Here is a 19,191-nt window from a genome sequence, read left to right on the forward strand (position 1 = left end):
AAGAACTATTTTTTTGGAAATAGTTTTAAAAAATCAAATATTAAAGATATAATTTACGCATAACAATGACATTTTTGGATGCTGTATGTCTTCTCTTATGTTTATTTTGCTTTTCGCTTAATAACAAGCTGAATACTAAATAGTTTAAAAGGTACAACATTAATTACCACTTCAGCGGTCATTTCCACAATCTGCAAGAGGAAGGAGAATGAAGAAGAGAGTTCAATGACTGGGAAGCAAAACTAGTGTTGGTGTGCAGTCGTTTCTGTGCGTGAATACCTCGATGCCGTATAAAAGATGAAACACTGACCTATTTGTTTAGTATCATATTATGACTCGTTGATAGAACTGTTTTTTCTTTGATTGTTGAATGATAAGAAGTGTTTTTGAAGTTTTTCAAGTGCCGATTTGTGAGAGCGTCGTGTAGGGGTGTGAATGACATCGGCAATCGATTTGGATTTTTGATTTTTTATAATGAAGGTTTGTATGATTATATTTTTATTTGGTGCATATTTTTTTAGTAACACTTAATACAGTTAAAAATTCAACTAGTCTTTGATAAGAATACAATATAACCAACTATATCAAATAGAAAACAAGTAACAAAACCGGTACTCTTAACCAGAAACACAAAAGCAAAACAATGAAATAAAAAGATATAGGTATAGAATCTCATATTCTGTCTCCTGTCTATCGCTTTTGCAGATAATATTGCTTACGGTTCGTAATTTTTAGCAAGGTCATGGTAAATACACGGTTTTTATTTTTTTTCTCCCTTCTTCTTTGTCTTATATACCTGGATAATTTCTTGGCAAGTATGCAATTTTTGCAAAAGGAGAAATTCACAGTTCTCCTTCACGCTATTTCCATAGCAAAAATAAGGGTTACACATACGGGGTGAGTTTTTCGTGAGACATCGGTCGATAATTCCATTGTGGTACAAAATATCCAAAAAACTTATTTAGAAAAAAAATATAGGCAATTATATTCTCCATACTTAGAAAATATGTGGAATTCTACAGGGTGATTAATCACTACGTGGTATAGGAAATATACAATTTTTTAAATAAGACACTTCTCATAATTTTTGTTCTTATAGTATTGAGTTTTGCATTACTATACAGAGTATTTACCAAGTTATGACCATTTTTATTTCGAAATCCCCATGAAATCAACATCATGTACCTATTTAAAGAAATAATGCATAAACAATTATTTATTTTATATAATAAAGTAAACATTATATTGCAGTTTTTAAATTAAGTTTAATTGAAATCATTATCAAAAATTTGTATACAGGGTAAACTACAAAACAAAATTACGATTTTCTCAATTTTTTTAAATGGATCAGCCTATATTTTATTTTTTAGAAATATTGTTACAAATATTCATTACACAATTTTTAACTTGATGTACTGCATTGTTTATCAATACTGGAGAAGTTCATTATTACTTTGTAGCAATATTAATTCCAGTATTTTGTCAGCCTGACCTTGAACTTCTGATATTAATTTTTCAATTTTTGCTTCTAGTGGACTTAGAGGTTCTAGAACAATGTCATATGATGAGTCATCTTCTGTATTGTTGGGTCTCTTCCATCTATCATGAGCATAGTATCTGTCATTTCGGTTTTTAGAGAATTCTCTGGGTCTATTATATGGTGTCCTTTCCCTAGTAAAATTTTCATGCACAAAACTGGAACTCTGTTCATTTTGATTACCTGAAATTTGCTTCCAATAACCCCCATTATTATCTTGAGTATTATGGGGCCAGCTTTGCCCCCACACATTACGGTTTTGGTTCCATTAGCCGTTATTTCCATTATTCATCTGTGAAGAACCTCTCTGTTCCATAGTATTGAATACTTGATTGAATACTTGATTGAATATTGTATGGCCTATGGGCAGTGTTTTGTAGTGGATTGGATATCCATGAATTAAAATTGCAGGAACTATTTGAATTAAACTGAGACTGCCAATGTTTCCTTGAATCATTTCTAAACCTTTGTGAAGACCTATCCGAATTTGGAGGCCCAAAATTAGGTACTTCTATTCCTTTCCATGTTTGTATTTTATTTATTAACTGTTATATGTACATAGTATATGCAAACAAACTTTATACAGGTTACACTATGTCAGCTATCTCTAAAATAAGAAAACAGGCCGGTACAACATGGCCCAGAAAAACGGAGTTTAGACAATCATGGGCAGATATACAGAATGAATATGTAAGGGACGCTACACCATAATCCGTAGAATATGCTGAGAATGATGATGATGATATATATATATATATATATATATATATATATATATATATATATATATAAAGTCTAACCAGATATCTAAGAGTGTCATTAATATTCAGCTCAGCGTGGTGCTTTTGTCCAGATAACATACCTATTGAAATGATTTGGGCCCTAGATGACGTTGGAGTGGATATAATACATCAAATTTGTCAAAGAGTGTGGGAGACAGGTAAATGGAATGAAGACTGGACACAATCACTATATATTCCCATACATAAAAAGGGAGCGAAAGATTTATGTAGCAACTATCGCACACTTGCTCTAATTGCGCATTGCAGTAAGATACTCTTACACATAATTCTCGAGAGGATAAAGCCCTTTTTACTACCTAACATTGCGGAGTAATAAGTAGGTTTCTTCCCCGGACGTGGTACTAGAGAACACATTTTAAAAGTACGGCAGATTGTAGAAAAATCCAGAGAATTCAACATCACAACATATTTGTGCTTCATAGATTATAGTAAAGCTTTCGATTTAGTCAACTGGAGTAAAATGTGGCAGGTTTTGTCTGAAATGGGAGTCCCCAATCATCTGATACTGCTAATTAAAAGCCTGTACAATAACAATTATGCCAGAGTTAGAATAAATGGGGAACTAACCGACAGTTTCAGGGTCACAAAGGGCGTGAGACAAGGCTGCATACTAAGCCCAATTCTATTTAACATCTATGGTGAATGGATAATGCGGAAAGCTACTGAGGACTGGAACGGTGGCATCACCATTGGCGGGAAGAAGATTTGCAACTTGAGATATGCAGATGATACTACTATCCTCGCTAGTTCTGAAGCTGAATTGATTCACCTGCTACAACGGATACAAGACGTAAGCTTAACGATGGGCCTTAAAATAAACAGAGATAAAACGAGAATCATGATAATTGACAGAGCTAACAACAATCAAAATCATCTGGTCATGATAAACAATATCGCTGTTGTAGATAAATTTGTGTATCTGGGCTCATTAATAACCAACAAAGGAGGCTGTACTGAAGAAATAAAGCGGCGGTCAGCAATCGCAAAAAGCGCTATGGCAAAATTAACAAAAATTTGGAAAAGCCATGAAATAACTACCGATACAAAAATGAGACTAGTAAGAAGTCTAGTTTTTCCAGTTTTTACTTATGCATTGGAATGCTGGACCCTTACTGAGAAAGACAAAAAGAACATAGATGTATTTGAGATGTACTGAGAATACCATGGGTGGCCCGAAGAACAAATGAATCCATACTGGACCAGCTAAACATAAAGAAAAGACTAAGAACACAAATATCAGAACAAATAATAAGCTATTTTGGACATGTGCTTCGAAGAAATGGTCTTGAAAAACTTACCTAGTGTTGCCCAAAATCGGTCTTGGTCTTGCAGTCTTGGTCTTGTTCTTGCGTTTTCGCAAGACCAAGACCAAGACCAAGACCGCCTAATTTTAGCAAGACCAAGACCAAGACTGACCGTGCAAGATTTACGCAAGAACAAGACTAAGCCTGCGAGACTCTTGCGTCTTGCAGTTAGGACGGAGTGTCGTTTTAGCGAGTATTGTAGTTCGGGTATATGTTTAAATACTCTATGAGACGCAAAAAAATATGTAATAAAAATTTAAAAAACTGGACTTATGCGCATTACGAACAATACCATAAACATACATCAAAATCATCAATCAAAATATTCATTAAAAACAACACATTTGACACGTGCTCAGAGATCATAATTACAATGTAAAAATAAAATATTTTGTACATTCTTTTCCATCATACGACTTTTTCGCTCTGAGAATTATTGTCCAGATTTATAGCCGCCCTCTAATCATAACATAATCTTGCATTAATACGTCGACAGTAATATCGTATCGAGATTTTTTTAAAATATGTCACCTTAGCTATAAAATATATAACACTTATTATTACGGACATCCCTTCCCACTTAATAATTCAATTTTTTTCCCATTATAATTTAGTTAGGAGGAATCTAAATAAACAAATCTTATCGGCCTAAGACTATAATTCTGCTGAGTGTGCGATGAGATCATTCGGTTAAACCAAATTTGCTGAAAGAGCGCGATAATATTCAAAAGTTTATTAATAACAGATAATGTAGCTTACCCTGTAAACAAAATACCGAAATATTTAGAATAACGAAGTAACGATATACAATTCTCGGTTTGTTATTAGATACTTAGGGTATTGAATAGTATCTTTTTTACAAGTTGAGTCGCTTAGGATTATCTACTAAAGTGCTGAATTTGTTAAAAAGTATGTTCGTAAGTACAAAATCGGCAGTCTGGTCAAGGGAAGGTCTATCTGAATGGATTGACTGTAATGTAGGAGTGAGACAGGGATGTCTTTTAAGTCCATTACTGTTTGCGCTTTTTGTGAATGACCTGCATGACGCATTGGGAGGCGGTTTGGAGATAAATGGTTTAATTATAAGACTTTTATTATATGCAGATGATTTGGTTTTGATGGCAATCAATCGGAAGGTGCTACAGCGGATGATTAATGAACTGGAAAAATTCTGTAGGATGTGGAATCTAAAAATCAATTTAGATAAATCCAAAATTCTTGTATTCAGAAGAGGAGGTGGTGTGATCAGGGAATCTTGGAAGCTGAATGATCGAGTATTAGAGGTAGTGAATAACTATAATTATTTGGGAATGATACTAACACCCAAGTTGTCGTTTAAAGCTCATCTAAAAAAGCGCCAGAGTTTGGCAAAAGTAGCGATTCACACGGCTTGGAGTAGATTAGTGTCTAAGGCTGATATACCCTTTTTGGCTAAAGTAACAGTGTATGAGTCGGTGATAAGATCAATTTTGTCTTATGGGTCTCAGGTATGGGGTCCTTTTGAGTACGATGAGGTGGAAATAATCAGAAGATTTTATATAAAAAAAATGTTCTCTTGTACAAGGTATCGTCCTAACTTTATGTTAGATTTAGAGACAGGTATTGCTAGAGTCAGCCTATATACAATGAATTTACATTAAAAATATGTTAAAAAAGTACTAGGATATTCGAGTGATAGGTTGCCAAAATTTCTTTTGAAAGAAATGATAAGAGCAAGGTGTGGCTGGTGGAAAGATTGGATGAGCATGGGAGACAAATTTGGAATTGAGGTAAGGTGTGAATGGGATTGGAGAGAAAGCTGGCCTAGTATGATTGAGAATATGATAGAAAAAAAGAAGGAGGAGATACAGCGTCAGGCTGAGAATAGGGCACTCGAATCAAATTTTTGTGAACACTACAAAGAACTGCGAGAAGAAGGAGTAAACATGCATTATCTACTGAAAATTGAAAATTTTGGGGACATTCGATGGCTCTTTAAATTAAGATGTGGAGTTCTATATTTGAATGATTGACCTGGCAGAAATGATGAAAGAAGGTTTTGCTCAATGTGTAATACGAAGGAAAGGGAAGATGTGATACATTTTTTGGGAAAATGTTCGGTGTTGAGACATATTAGGTTAAAGTGGTTGGGTAGACATGAACTTAGTAGAGTGAAAGTAGTTACAATGATGAGACAGGGAAAGGCTGAGTTAGCAGGTTATTGTAGGGAAGCATGGGCGTATAGGTATGAGTTAGTGAGCCTATTTAATTATTAAATCTATTAGCATGGTGTTATTTCAATAGTATTAAAATATTAAAATTAGTATTAATAATTTGTTTGCGAATAGCTATTATCTTTTTATCTGTCTTGTCTATCTTGACTATCTTGTTATTATTATTATTATATCAACAGCTTTCACCCCCTCTAAGGGACACATTCAATAATTTTAAATGCAATATATACCTTAATAGTATACTTTGTTATTACTGTTTAGTCTAGGGCGAAGTGCTACTTAGTAGGATATACACATTTAGTTTATTACTTACATTTATATGAATATTTACTTAATTTATTTTTTATTCATTTTAATGAACTTGTTAGATGTAATGAGCCTTTGTAATTTTTTGTATATTAATTGGGGAATAATATTAGTTTGCCAACCCTCCGGATGGCATGTGCCAAGGAGAACAAATGTCACTAAAAGAGAAAATTGTATTTTTTTTAATGGGAAATAAAAAGACATTATTGATTGATTGATTGATTGATTTGATTGAATAGTAACGGACATTTATAGTAGTAGGTACTTTTTCGACATCACTAAACTTCATTTGACAAGTTTACAATTTGACATGGGGGACAAAGATTCAAATAGTTTTAAAATAGTCAGAGTAGTGAGCGTTGGAGTTATAGATATAAAAGACCTAAAAGCAAATTTGATGAGTTTTTCGAAATAATTTATGCATCCCAAATTGCTTTGTTTGAATTGTGCCTACATAGAAAGGTTAAAATGAAAATGAAAAACAGAAACACTTCAGGTTTAAGGAAGCATCTAATATCTTTTCACAAAAAAGAATTACAAATATTTTTTCCTGAAAAACCAAAATTCTGGTTCCTAAAAAAATATGCCTACTACTTTATTTTGGTAAATTAATGTATTTATTAAGTAGATATCTCCTTAATTTAAAATAACTTCTTTTGGTTATCATTACTTTCTTACCTATTCTTTATTTTGTCAAGTTAGTTTTTTTATATAAAAGTAGAGCTAATATTGTTAATAACATTTATGTTGCTTTAATAAGTGGATTATAGTTTGTTATCTTGTCACCTAAAGAATATGTGCCCTTGATACCAGTATTTGGATTTTTGCCACGTACCAATCTTTTTTAAGATTTCCATTTCATATATGGTGGAGGTCCATCAATGCCTTTCTAAACAGAAAATGTTCTTTAAAATACAGTCAAGTTTATGCCATTAATTTGTTTTTTTTGTGTTTTAACCATGTTTGATTGACTTTCATGGGGCATGGTAGATAGCTGGGTTAGTTAGAGCATAGGCACGGTAAGCTTAGATCGTGGCTTCAAACTCCCCTAGTAACGTTTAATAAATAGCAATAGGCTAATGGGTAACTGCAAGACTTGCAAGACTCTTGCTGCAAGACCAAGACCAAGACCGGGAGTGCAATACCAAGACCAAGACCAAGACCAGGCGTATTGGCGCAAGACCAAGACCAAGACTGTCTAAGTCTCGTCTTGTTCTTGCATTTGGGCAACACTAAACTTACCATCCAGGGAAAAGTAGAAGGCAAAAGAAATAGAGGTAGATACACATACTCCCACACGATACACGGACCATATTGTTGCTACCATTGGCGCTCCATTGTCAGAATGTGCTAGAATGGCATAAGATAGAAAAACGTGGAGGAACATTGGGAAATTTAGCTAATAGCTTCATGATATCACGATACCTGCATCAGGTCAACGACTAAGAAGAAGAAGATATATATATATATATATATATATATATATATATATATATATATATATATATATATATATATATAGTCTAACCAGATATCTAAGAGTGTCATTATTATTCAGCTCAGCGTGGTGCTTTTGTTAAAGGTGTGAAATTCCATAATCAAGGGATCTACCTGTTTTATGAATTTATGAAATGATTCCTTGTTTATGTAATTTCACACCTCTAACAATAGCATTAGACTGAGCTGAATATTAATGAGTCCCTTAGATGTCTTGTTGGAGTTTACCTACTAGTATAGTGACTGTAGTTTAAAAGAGTTGTAATCAATAATTCCAAGGAATTCTTCTCTTACATATGTTTTTTACTTGTAATGGTAATCTTGCTTGTAAGGTTTTTTATTTTCTAACGGATATACTTAAAAATAATAAAATATTGATGCTATAAGCCATCAGAAAATGTTAAAAGCATTGATAGAATGCTGAATAGACCATCGCTACACTAACATACTGAAATATATCTACCAAAATGCCACAGCATTAGTGCTATAATAGTTAGTGCTTTCTGTATAGCAGCAGCCTCGGCTGTAAAAATAGAACAACATTCAGGAATTCGATATTTCTCAACATAGATGCTGTTTGAAACAAAAAATGCGAAACCAGCACTTTCAACAGTTTTTGATCTATCTGTATAAATTATTGTTAAATCTTCTCCTAATTTGCTTAGTATGGATTTAAATATTAGATTAGTTAAAATTGGCAAGTTTAAATAAGAGGGCAATATAATGGTTGGTTTGTCTATCAGAACTTGGTCTTGGTCGTAAAAAGGAAATTTTGATAGCTTTAATATATCTGATTGAAATGAATTTGTATCAATAAAAGATTCTGCAAGAGTAGGAGAATTTTTTATTCTCCATTAAGAATTTGTTAAATTTACTATCGAAAGTAAACCTTTTTTGTGAACCCTAGTTGTATTAAACGATCTGTATGTTATTAGACGTTTGTTGGCTAACATTTGCCTACGTATATGTAAAGGTGGTTCTTGGGCTTCTAATAGAACTGCTTGGTTTGGTGGAGACATCATAGCTCCTAGACAAATCTTTATTGATTTAAATTGTATTCTGTCAAGTGCTAATACATTTGTTGAGCATGTTAAACTGTAAAGAATACAACCATAATCCAGAATGGATCTTATGTACGATCTATAAAACATTAAAGAGATATGTTGATCTGCAAAGATCAACATATCTCACAACCCTCATGGTCTCAACAAAACGCAGAAGGTTAATTCCACGCTCGCACTTTTGTTTTTTATACTTTATATGGCTGGACCACAAGAGTTTTTTACCTAGGATCATGCCTAAGATACTTATACTCTTCTGCTAAGGGGAAATTATAATCACCTATCTGGCATTTGCTTGTGACTTTTTGTCTACGTCTAGTGAAACATACAATCGAAGATTTTTCTTGTGATATACTAAAACCCATTTGTTTCACCCACTTATCTATGTTACTAAAGCTAAGTTTTTGATTCAACATACAATCTTCATAGGATTTATGGCTGGTATATACATATATACCAAACATATATCGTCTGTATATTAAATTATTTTGCATTTATGCTGTATAAACATTAAATAATAAAGGACTTTGAATTAAGTCTTGTGGGAAACCGTTAAATAATAGTCTTGACCGTGTAATACATTTCTATAATCCCGTAAGTATATTTTTCTGTTCACATACAAACTTATTATATTTACAGATAATCTTTTATCAATACAACACGCCACCATTTTTGAATATAATATATCCAAATCAACCACGTCATATGCACCCTTTTTAATCTGGAAACAAACATAGCATTAATTTCGTTTTTTGAGAAACAGAGTTGAATTTCCGTAACTAAATGTATGAGAGCATCAATTATACCTCGACCTCCATCCATATTGTGAGTAGGTAAAAAATAAGATGTTCTAAAGTACATTCATTTAGCAAATTCCCATCAGTAAATATGATCAGCAAATTGTATCCTGTTGATTTTTAAGTTAATATATTGTGTTATATTTATGTTATTAGTTATTGTTAATTTTTAACAACTGTTTAAAAGGAGGAAAGCGTCATACCTGGGCCATGTGTTCCGTAATGATAAGTACAGTCTGCTACAGCTTATCGTGGAAGGCAAGATTGAAGGTAGAAGAGGTTTGGGTAGAAAGAAGAAATCCTGGCTGAGAAATTTGAGAGAATGGTTTCAAATACCAGAAGCCGCGAACATAATACATGCGGCACAAAACAGAGAAACCTATCGTTTGATGGTCGCCAACCTTCGGTAGAAGACGGCACATAAAGAAGTTATTGTTAAGTTATTTACTGGTCGTGTTATTTTTTAGAGTTTAGTTTAATTGTGATATAATGATTAAATTTCAAGAAATTCTTACACTAACAGTCTCAAAAGTAAATATTTTTAAAAATCATAAATATGATAAATAGGTCGTACATCAGTACGACCCTGTTTAGCTTACACGTGGTTCTATTGGCGATTGAGAATTTGTAAAATAAATAGGGTTTAATCTAAATTTTATTAGCCTTTGAGAGAGGTGAGGAGAGAGATTTTATTAGATTTTGTTCAGATTATTTGAAAATTGTATTTTTCTTTAAAACTACTTTTTTCTTTATTTTAAATAATCGTCTGGTTTGGGTTGCTATATTTTTATAGTTTGTGTAATTATTACGGTTATTTTGCATTCGATACGCTTTCAAGGCTTCTGATCATTTTTTTATTTTATATGTACATTCCTTATCCCACCAATAAGGCCTCGGCGTTGAAGGAGAAAAAGGTTTTTTATGGGCATGGATTTGGAAGCAGCTAGAGAGAGTCTAAAAAAGTAGGGCTTGTCTTCTCAACGTTAGCAGATTTTAAGTAATAACCTGCAATAAAAGGCACATGTTTTTGATATTTTGTTGTTTTACTCAATTTTACATTGGAACTCTGAAAATTACTTAACTGACACTCAAAGTCTACATAAACTATAAACGGAGTCGTTTGTTTGTATGCGAAATTACGAAAACCGACATGATTATATTTTGGAGTGCATTTGTTTCTTTCTGTGCACAATTCTTTATGGTCTGCAAGTTTACTTTCACTAGCAAAATAATTTAGGCAGCGATCACAAATATATTTTTTATGGTGGTTCTTGTTTACTTGTGACCTCACTAAGTTTCCCAAATCTTTAATCCAACAATAATGAAAATTTTATTTTAGTCTCATCGTCATCTACTGGCAGAGCATCGTAACCGTTTAGTTTTGAAAAATATTTATCCTGTATTAGCAAATTCATGTGTATTTCCACTTTTTTGGGCTTTTGAAGTCTAGCAGGCACTACTTCATAAAATTGTTTTTCCTTAACCACATTTAATTCTAACGCAAAGACATTAACAGATATGTTGTTTAAATTTTCAAATTTTGTAATTATATGTAATGACATTGGGTCTTCTATTTTTCCCGTTTGCATAATAGTAGAATAGTGCGGATATTTTGACACTCTTTGTGGATGCATAGTCACAGGACACAAAGCACTAATTATTGCCCAATAGATACATGCCTGATCGATATTGCGAACATTAATGCACGCTCGTTTTTTCTAATCTCTATTGGTAATTTAATGAAAGATGAACCGTTTCCTATTTCTACTTTACTAATATTTATTTCCAATGAAATTACTTTAGATACCGCGGCACCCGAATCTTTTTCCGAAAAATCAGAAAGCTTAGTAAATATTTTATCTTTAACGTATTCTTCAAACCAAAGATGTAAATCAGTCGATGTATCTACAACTGCATTTTGCAGATTGCAGATTTAAAATTAAGGGTATTAAAAATTTCATAACATGTGTTGGAAGTGCAGACAACGTTTGCAAAAAAAATTGTTTTTAAAATGTATTGCCCTAAATAAAAAAATGTTAGTACGACCATGTTTAAGAAACATTGTTTCATTTTCTAATTTTTTAAAATATTATTTTCAGATCATTCTTCTTATCCTGCTAGCAATATGTACGTTACTTAGCGCAGCGGAGTACCCCAGATACAAAGGCAGGCCTCCACCTCGACAGCGTAGGGTACCAACCAACCAACAGTTCTCCAAGAAATGGCACCAAGGAGGTCCGTTAATACAAGCCTTACCGCAAGGAGTGCCACAGGGATTCCCACAAGGAGGGCAAGGAGTTCCTCCAGGACACGGCCAGTTCGGTATACGTGGGCCACCTCCAAGACAGAGACCCGTGAACCACATACCGGTCTTAATGATGCCTAACAATGTTCCTCAAATAAAGCATCATAAGGTATGTTTATACTAGTATTGCTAGTTAAGTTAAATAGATAAATAAAATATTCCCATTTTGTATAGGAGGTCGATATGATTTCGAAGAAATCTTTTTACCATTTTGTACAATCAAACACCTACGTTAGAAGTAGATGATCTCATACGATCCCAAAATAAGACAGATCTACTTCAAAGATAGGATCTACCCTGCCCTGCAAGTCATTGCTATCTCACAACCTCCTAAGGAGACGACATTGTTATATCCTAACCCAAGTTTTGTAAAAACTACCCATAAATCCTTCCAAATATCCAACAACCAGGAGTAAACCTAACGGGAAAGAAAAATCATTGAAGATTCCAATGGGAAATCACCCCAATTAAATTTTTCGAGTAATATATCTATCTCAGACATCAAGAATCCAATAGAAACCATAATAATCATAAATATCGAATTAAGCAAAATCATAAATGAAAACAATGGTGTAGAAATCTCGATCACTTTTAAAGGTAGACAAACATAATCGTTCCTATTTTATGTTGGGTCTAGCTTTTCATAAATTTCCTCCATTTCTTTCTATTGTTCGCCATTTGTGTTGCTTATATTTTGTAATGTCTCTACTCTGTCGCTTCTCCAACTTTTATTGATCTGCCCTTCTATTTTCTATTGATTTTGACTTTGTTCATTATATTGCAGTACACTGTCAGCACACGTCATCCTCCTTGGTTAAATACTCTTATCTCCAGATTATATTCTAGATATCTTCCCATATGTTTTTCTGTCTCCTAACAAAACAATATGTACGGCAAATAGCGTCTTAATAGAAAAATATTTTTCAGATACCACAACCTAATGGAATAGGTCATCAATTACCGCAAAGACAAGCTACTCTTCCAGTAAGAACATTTTGGAAAAACCCTATAGCCCCGGTCAAGCTTCAACAAGAAGTAGTTTTCAAGACACCTTTACCTACGCCACCACCAGAGAAACCGTTCAGATCTGCACCAAGCCTACCATCACAGGTAAAAGTAAAGATTTTTCTCCATACTTAAAATTAAGCACTAAGTAAAAAAGTTTGATAAGATAATATCAATCTTCGATGTCCTAGCATAGCTTTTGTTGTCTAGCTGCTACCTTGTTAGAAAAATAAATGAGCATTATTTACTTTCTGTGAACTTTTTATTCTATGTCTTTTATTGCTAATTACATTACAAATATTTTCCAGGAATACGACTACCACATTCAAACCAATCAAATTCCTACAGCACACATAAATCCTATTAAGCAAATAGGTGAAAAAGGACCCATTCACACAATACCTGCCCCAAATTTAAGTCTTAAAGATAAGCCACTGCACATAGAAGAAGTTCGAAATGACATCAGCTTCCCGCACCCATCTCACCATAATTCCCACCTAAACACGCAAGTCACCATTCAAAAGAGCCACGAATATCAAGTGACGGAACCCCCAGAGCACAACCAGAAGTTATTAAGAGCCCAACAAGAACACCAAAAGCAAATCCAGATGCAGATTCAGAAACAAATCCAACAGATGCAACAGCAGACTGTTCAACAAGAGTTACTTAACCAACAACAGCAGGAGCTGCATCAGCAACAGCAAGAACTGCACCATCAACAACAGCAGGAACTGCACCATCAACAACAGCAGGAACTGCACCATCAACAACAGCAGGAGCTGCACAACCATCAACAGCAGGAGCTACACAACCAGCAGCAATTTTTGTTAGCTACTGATCAGAATCCGGTGCATCAAACGTTGGAGCCAAATTCACAAGGAGATATTATTCTCAGCAATAATTTGAGTCCAAGGGATTTGTACCAGCTTGTGAATGCTAATTATCCGCAGTTGCAAATACCAAAAGCTACTTCCAATGCAGTAAGTGTTTCATAATAATAAACAGTATATTATAGTAACGGTACGTTGTTCTTCGAGTTGATATGGCAGTGTACAGAATTAGTACTATCTAAAATTTCATCTGCGTCTGCAGCTAATATTGTCTTAATCAATGCATTGTAATATGCCAAGAATTTTCTCTCAGAAAAAAATCTAATCTGTGACTAATTTTAATTTGTGGAAACTAATCTTTTTTTCTTTTCAGAATGTACAGCTATTCCAGCCAGACCCAGGTTACTTGGAACAATTCCCTCAAGAATCAATCCAAATAGCCAGCGATAAAATCAGTTTTCAACCAGAATACCACTCTTTCAACTACGATGAACAAGCACATCAAAAGAGTTTAGCTAAAAAAGACATGTCTTCGCTGGTATCAGCAACGTACAATCTGGGAGGCGATAAAATTTCCTCAAGGAACTCAGTAGATCCATTGGCACAAGCAGAGATTGTTCAAAGCTATTTTGATAGTAGGAGCGATGTAGCTGATAATCACATCGAAGCTGATGCCAAATCTAATACCAAAAAAGACAATGTAGAGGAAAAGTTATTAGAGACGACATTCTATTCTTCTTTACCAAGTAAAGAAGCTGCTGAACGACTGGCTCAGCTTCAAACAGCTGGGAAGGTCAACAGCAATCTCATGAAGCTATCTCCTACTAAACAAGATACCAACGAGCCTTTAACAATCGTCATGTCTGACGAATACGAGGGCGAGGAAGAAACGATTAAAGGTAGTAGGAAAGAAGAGAGTAAAGAAGAGTCGAGAGACTACGATGAGTATTCTCAGGAAGAGAATATAGCTTCAGAGGAGTTCGGGCACAGGATTCAACCAAAGAAACGGGCGGAATAGGGGCGCTTAGTGAATTTTATTTATTTATTATTTATTTTTTATCTTGCCATTCTGTTTATTGAATGAAATACTGTTATTTGTTAATAAAATGATACACATTTACTTTTTTCTTAGTTTTTTTCTAATTGAAAGTCTAATATACCTACACACTTAAATATGTCTCTTGATCTTCCTCTTTGTATTTTCATAAATTTTCGGAATCCTGGTCCATGTATGTATCGCTTAATATGTCTTGTCTCCAATTTTTTATTCCTGTAGCATTTTAATATTTTAAGAGAGGCGAGTCCACCAGGTGTTTTAAAAAGGTTAGTGTTGGCATGACTCAACATAAAAACATGGAAGAATAAGTTGATAATAGACTACTGAATAATATTGCTTGATTTTAAGCTCTGACGTCATCGCTTTTTTAAAAATTAACCTCAAACTCATCAATAAAATATTACATGGGATGATGAAATCTGCTCCCACTAATGGCATTCTAACAAAACGTGCAACTATCGACCTACACCCTAAATTTCAATGGATTGCTACAAAATACATAGCAAAAATTAGCACAACATCAAATCACTTATTAGCTTCTAGACTTAAAAAATATCGTGGTTATCAACAAGGATATTGGAAGAGAAAAATCCAACATATTTAATTGACCTCATAACTAAAGCTCGGATTTATAGGCAACAAAAATTGAAGAAAAAGGCGCCTATATAGGCAAAGATTTTTATTAAAAAAGGCAGGAATATTAACATTTAGGCAAAATTTAGGCATTAAAGGAATATAACTTATTATTTATTGTACAAAGTGAATTAACGTAATATTAACTTAAGGCAGGTATATTTACACATCATAATCATAACATTAGTATAAATAAACTATTAACTAAATAACTGTAAATTAATAATTAAACATTGTAACCACTTAAAATTTTATCATTAATAGAAACAACTAAATGTTTTTCAATATTTTCGGTCTTAAAACTATGTCTTCGATCACTTAAAATTAATTTGTACATTGAAAACGAACGTTCGACATCGACAGGTGTAATTGGAGCATATTTCAGAGCCGATAATAAATCTGGCATAATTTGAAATTCCTCTTAAAATGTCCCATTCAAAACTTTGGCAACATTAGATAAAAACGAAAAACCTTCATTCTTGTCGAAAACATATTTCATTTTTTTTTTAAGTAATTGACCGTTACTTCCAGGTGCCGATTTAATTTTCTTCTTTAAATTATCTATTAATTTTACTAACTCACATAAATTTATCTCTTGTTTTTCTAATAAGGTAATTGTGGTAACTATTAATTTATAATTTTCATTGATATAAGCGAGTTCCTGTTTCAATTTGGGATTTTTTAATATTTTTTTTGCTTCTCGAATGGCTTCGGAAATATCATCATCAAATTCTGACATAACTAATTCTATTTCATTGCAGTGTTCAAAGTAAAAAAAACTGCTTCGAGCCAGGTTCCCTACCTTGTAATTACTGATTTAGGTGGCAAAGGGATACCAGGAAGTCTTTCTTTATATATTTGCACCCTCAACGGAGCCTTTACAAAAACTTTTTTCATAAAATTTATAAAATTATTTACCAACGGAAACAGATTTCTTATTTCTTCAGCAATTCTATGTACCCCGTGGGCTACACAAGTGCAATGAATTAAATTAGGATAAAAAAATCTTTAAATTAACAGCAGCTTTTAACATATATGCCGCAGCATCTAAAAGCATTTCTTCTTCTTCAGGTACCATCTCCGCTACGGAGGTTGGCAATCATCATAGCTATTTTAATTTTTGAGGCAGTAGCTCTAAAAAAGTGTTTTGAGCTGCATCCAAACCATTCTCTTAGGTTCTTGAGCCATGAAATTCGTCTTCTTCCGATGCTTCTTCTGCCATCTATCTTTCCTTGCATTATGAGTCGCAGGATGCCATACTTCTCGCCCCGCATCACATGTCCGAGATACTGTAGCTTTCTTTCTTTAATTGTAAGTTCAACTTCCTTCTCTTTACCTATTCTTCTCAGTACTTCATTATTCGTAACTCTATTTACCCAGGAAACCCTCAATACTTCTATAGGTCCTTATTTCAAAGGCGTTAAGTCGTCTCATTGTGTCTTTGGGTCTTTGAAATCAATAAAACTATTTTATTCACTGGTATAGCGTTGGGTAAAAAGAGGTTTGTTAAACTATCTTGTATTAATCGACTTATTGTTAAATTGTTTGTGTTTTCCAATTCTTTAACGGCAACTAAATAAGGTTTTCTCGCAAAGTTTTCGTTCAAAATTCCAATCATTAAATTAGCTATATACCTGCCGCATACATCTGTCGTTTCATCCACAATAATAAAAATCCACAAATGTCTAAAACGTTTTAAAACGTGTTCTTTGCTTTTCGGTATACGCAACAAAACTAAACTAGGATATAGCAATTTGTGACTAAACTCTGATACAGTAACCGACTGTACAACTGATAATAAACTAATAAAGCTTAGGGATTTCCAAATAGTTAACCCTCAAGTCTCGATCAGGTACATTTTCCTAGAAATCTGTTATATAAACAAACCATTGATATTTTATTATTGACCCAAAATTTTATTATAGAATGGTTTAGTAATAGAATAATATCATGGGTAGTACCATGAAATTTTAAAAAAGGCAAAAATAAGCGGAATTTACGAAAAAAGGCAAAAAGTGCAAAAAACAATTATAATAGGCAAAAAAGGCATTTTGCCTATAATCCGAGCTTTACTTATAACAGTAGTCAAAAAGTTTTTACCAACAATGAACACAAGTGACATACCAGCCTACTACTTAAATGAATTCAATGTCTACACGTATAATATACCAATCATTCAACATTATTAAATAAAATAGTTCCCATAACCTTTGGGAATATTATAATTTTGTAAATTCGTCTTACTATAATTACATACGAATATTTACGGATGCTTCAAAAAAACAAACGAATCAAAACCTTAAGGAAGCCAGAACGGGCATAAGAATACACATACCTAGTATAAATTATTCTTTTTCTGAAAAAATTCCTTCACTTATTAATATCTGTACAGCTGAAATAATAGGTATTCAAAAGATCGTAATAATTTGTGAGGAAAAAATTTTGATAAAGCTATAATATTTACGGAATTTAGCGCTATAGACTAAATAAATATGGGAAAAATATTAGATTATGTTTGATTCCTGGATATACTGTTATCGAGGAAATGAAATAGCTGACAAACTAGCAAAGACTGGGGCTGAATTAAATATTCCTGCTAAAATTAGATAAGAGAGAAAAAGAAAAAAAGGAAATGTTACGTAAAGTGTATAAATGAATGGACACAAAATAGAAAAATAGAATAGAATGGTGACTCTGCGAGAGGTAGTAATGGGCAACATACAGGCACCAAAACATGGCGATCACATCGAAACTGGCTTCACTTTTCGAAGATTTATTAAATGAGTGTTACCTGTCCTCTCTCTTTCCTTGTCTAAGGTCTATACTATAAACAAATGACTGATTATTCACTATAATAAAAGCCAAAAAAATAAGAAGAAGAATAAAATGTTATAAAATTATCTTTATTTACTAAAAATTAGATCTAGTAATCATCAGTCATATTTCCAACCACATACACACATGATACTAAAACTAACAACATACACACACATACTAAAAATTGGCCGTAGAATAAATTCCGACAACAGATATTTTGACAAGGATTTGTACTTGTCAATTACAAAAAAATCTATTTGTAACATTTATTATTAGATATCTGTATAAATATAACAAATAACATATTTGATTATAAACATTGTCGAAATGTCTGACGATTTTGATATCAAAAGCTTGCCATACGACTTTAGTAAGTTCAGCTTTTTATTACAAAAATTTTTACTTAGCAATTTTCAGTTTGGAAATACGTAGAATATAAATATAGATATAAATATGCATTAAAAACTTCTATTACGCGAAGGTCTCATTAATAGTTATGACATCTTTATAAGATTTTAGTATAGCAGCATTTAACACAGTGTGTACCAAACCTCTTTGTTCCGTAGACTATATATAAATCGATTTACAACGTTCTACAACGTCTTTCGATACCCAGTCGCCATCCATCTCTATCTCTCCACGTGTCTTCATCTAAGTTGCTGTCTCTAATTTCTTTACCTACACCTTCTCTCTAGCTTCTTCATGGTCTTCTACGTTTTTTACGTCCTGGCAGTACCCAATTTAACAGTTGCTGCCATCCTCTGTAAATGACCGTACCATGTAAGTTGTTTTGTCCTAATAACATCTACAATTGTATGATCTACAGTCGCCACCAAATTATTGTAGAATATTCTTCTCTTCATGTGTGTAATGTACAAGCTTTAGGCAGTTTTAGTAATTTTTCCTGAAGAATAGAATTTCCTTTATTTGCAAACTGATATAACACTCTGGCGTTAATACCTGCAATATTTAGAACAGCAAAAAACACTGCCATTGGTCATCTTTGTGATCTTCGAGCTGCAGAAT

General features: G+C 33.1%; 2 protein-coding genes across 4 annotated transcripts in view; both read left to right on the forward strand.

The window, feature by feature from the left end:
- The first annotated feature begins 261 nt into the window (after nt 1–261).
- Nucleotides 262–14,778, forward strand: LOC140437627 (uncharacterized). Of its 3 annotated transcripts, none has more exons than XM_072527251.1 (5): nt 262–480; nt 11,618–11,932; nt 12,736–12,939; nt 13,137–13,808; nt 14,032–14,778. In XM_072527251.1, exons 1-5 carry the CDS (start codon nt 475–477, stop codon nt 14,674–14,676), a joined length of 1,842 nt encoding a protein of 613 aa, XP_072383352.1. In that variant the 5' UTR covers nt 262–474; the 3' UTR covers nt 14,677–14,778. The 3 variants fall into 3 exon arrangements, with proteins under 3 accessions (XP_072383352.1, XP_072383360.1, XP_072383369.1); XM_072527259.1 differs by having other exon boundaries at nt 264–480; nt 12,736–12,933; XM_072527268.1 differs by having other exon boundaries at nt 264–480; nt 12,751–12,939.
- Nucleotides 14,779–18,324: 3,546 nt separating this feature from the next.
- The window catches only part of LOC140432892 (uncharacterized), a 48,108-nt gene continuing 47,241 nt past the window's right edge, over nt 18,325–19,191 (forward strand). The window contains exon 1 of the mRNA XM_072521268.1: nt 18,325–18,535. Within this exon, the coding sequence (XP_072377369.1) occupies nt 18,493–18,535 (43 nt within the window). The 5' untranslated portion in view covers nt 18,325–18,492. The remainder of the gene's footprint in view (nt 18,536–19,191) is intronic.

This window comes from Diabrotica undecimpunctata, chromosome 1 (genome assembly GCF_040954645.1).
Source record: "Diabrotica undecimpunctata isolate CICGRU chromosome 1, icDiaUnde3, whole genome shotgun sequence".
Lineage (NCBI taxonomy): Eukaryota > Metazoa > Arthropoda > Insecta > Coleoptera > Chrysomelidae > Diabrotica > Diabrotica undecimpunctata.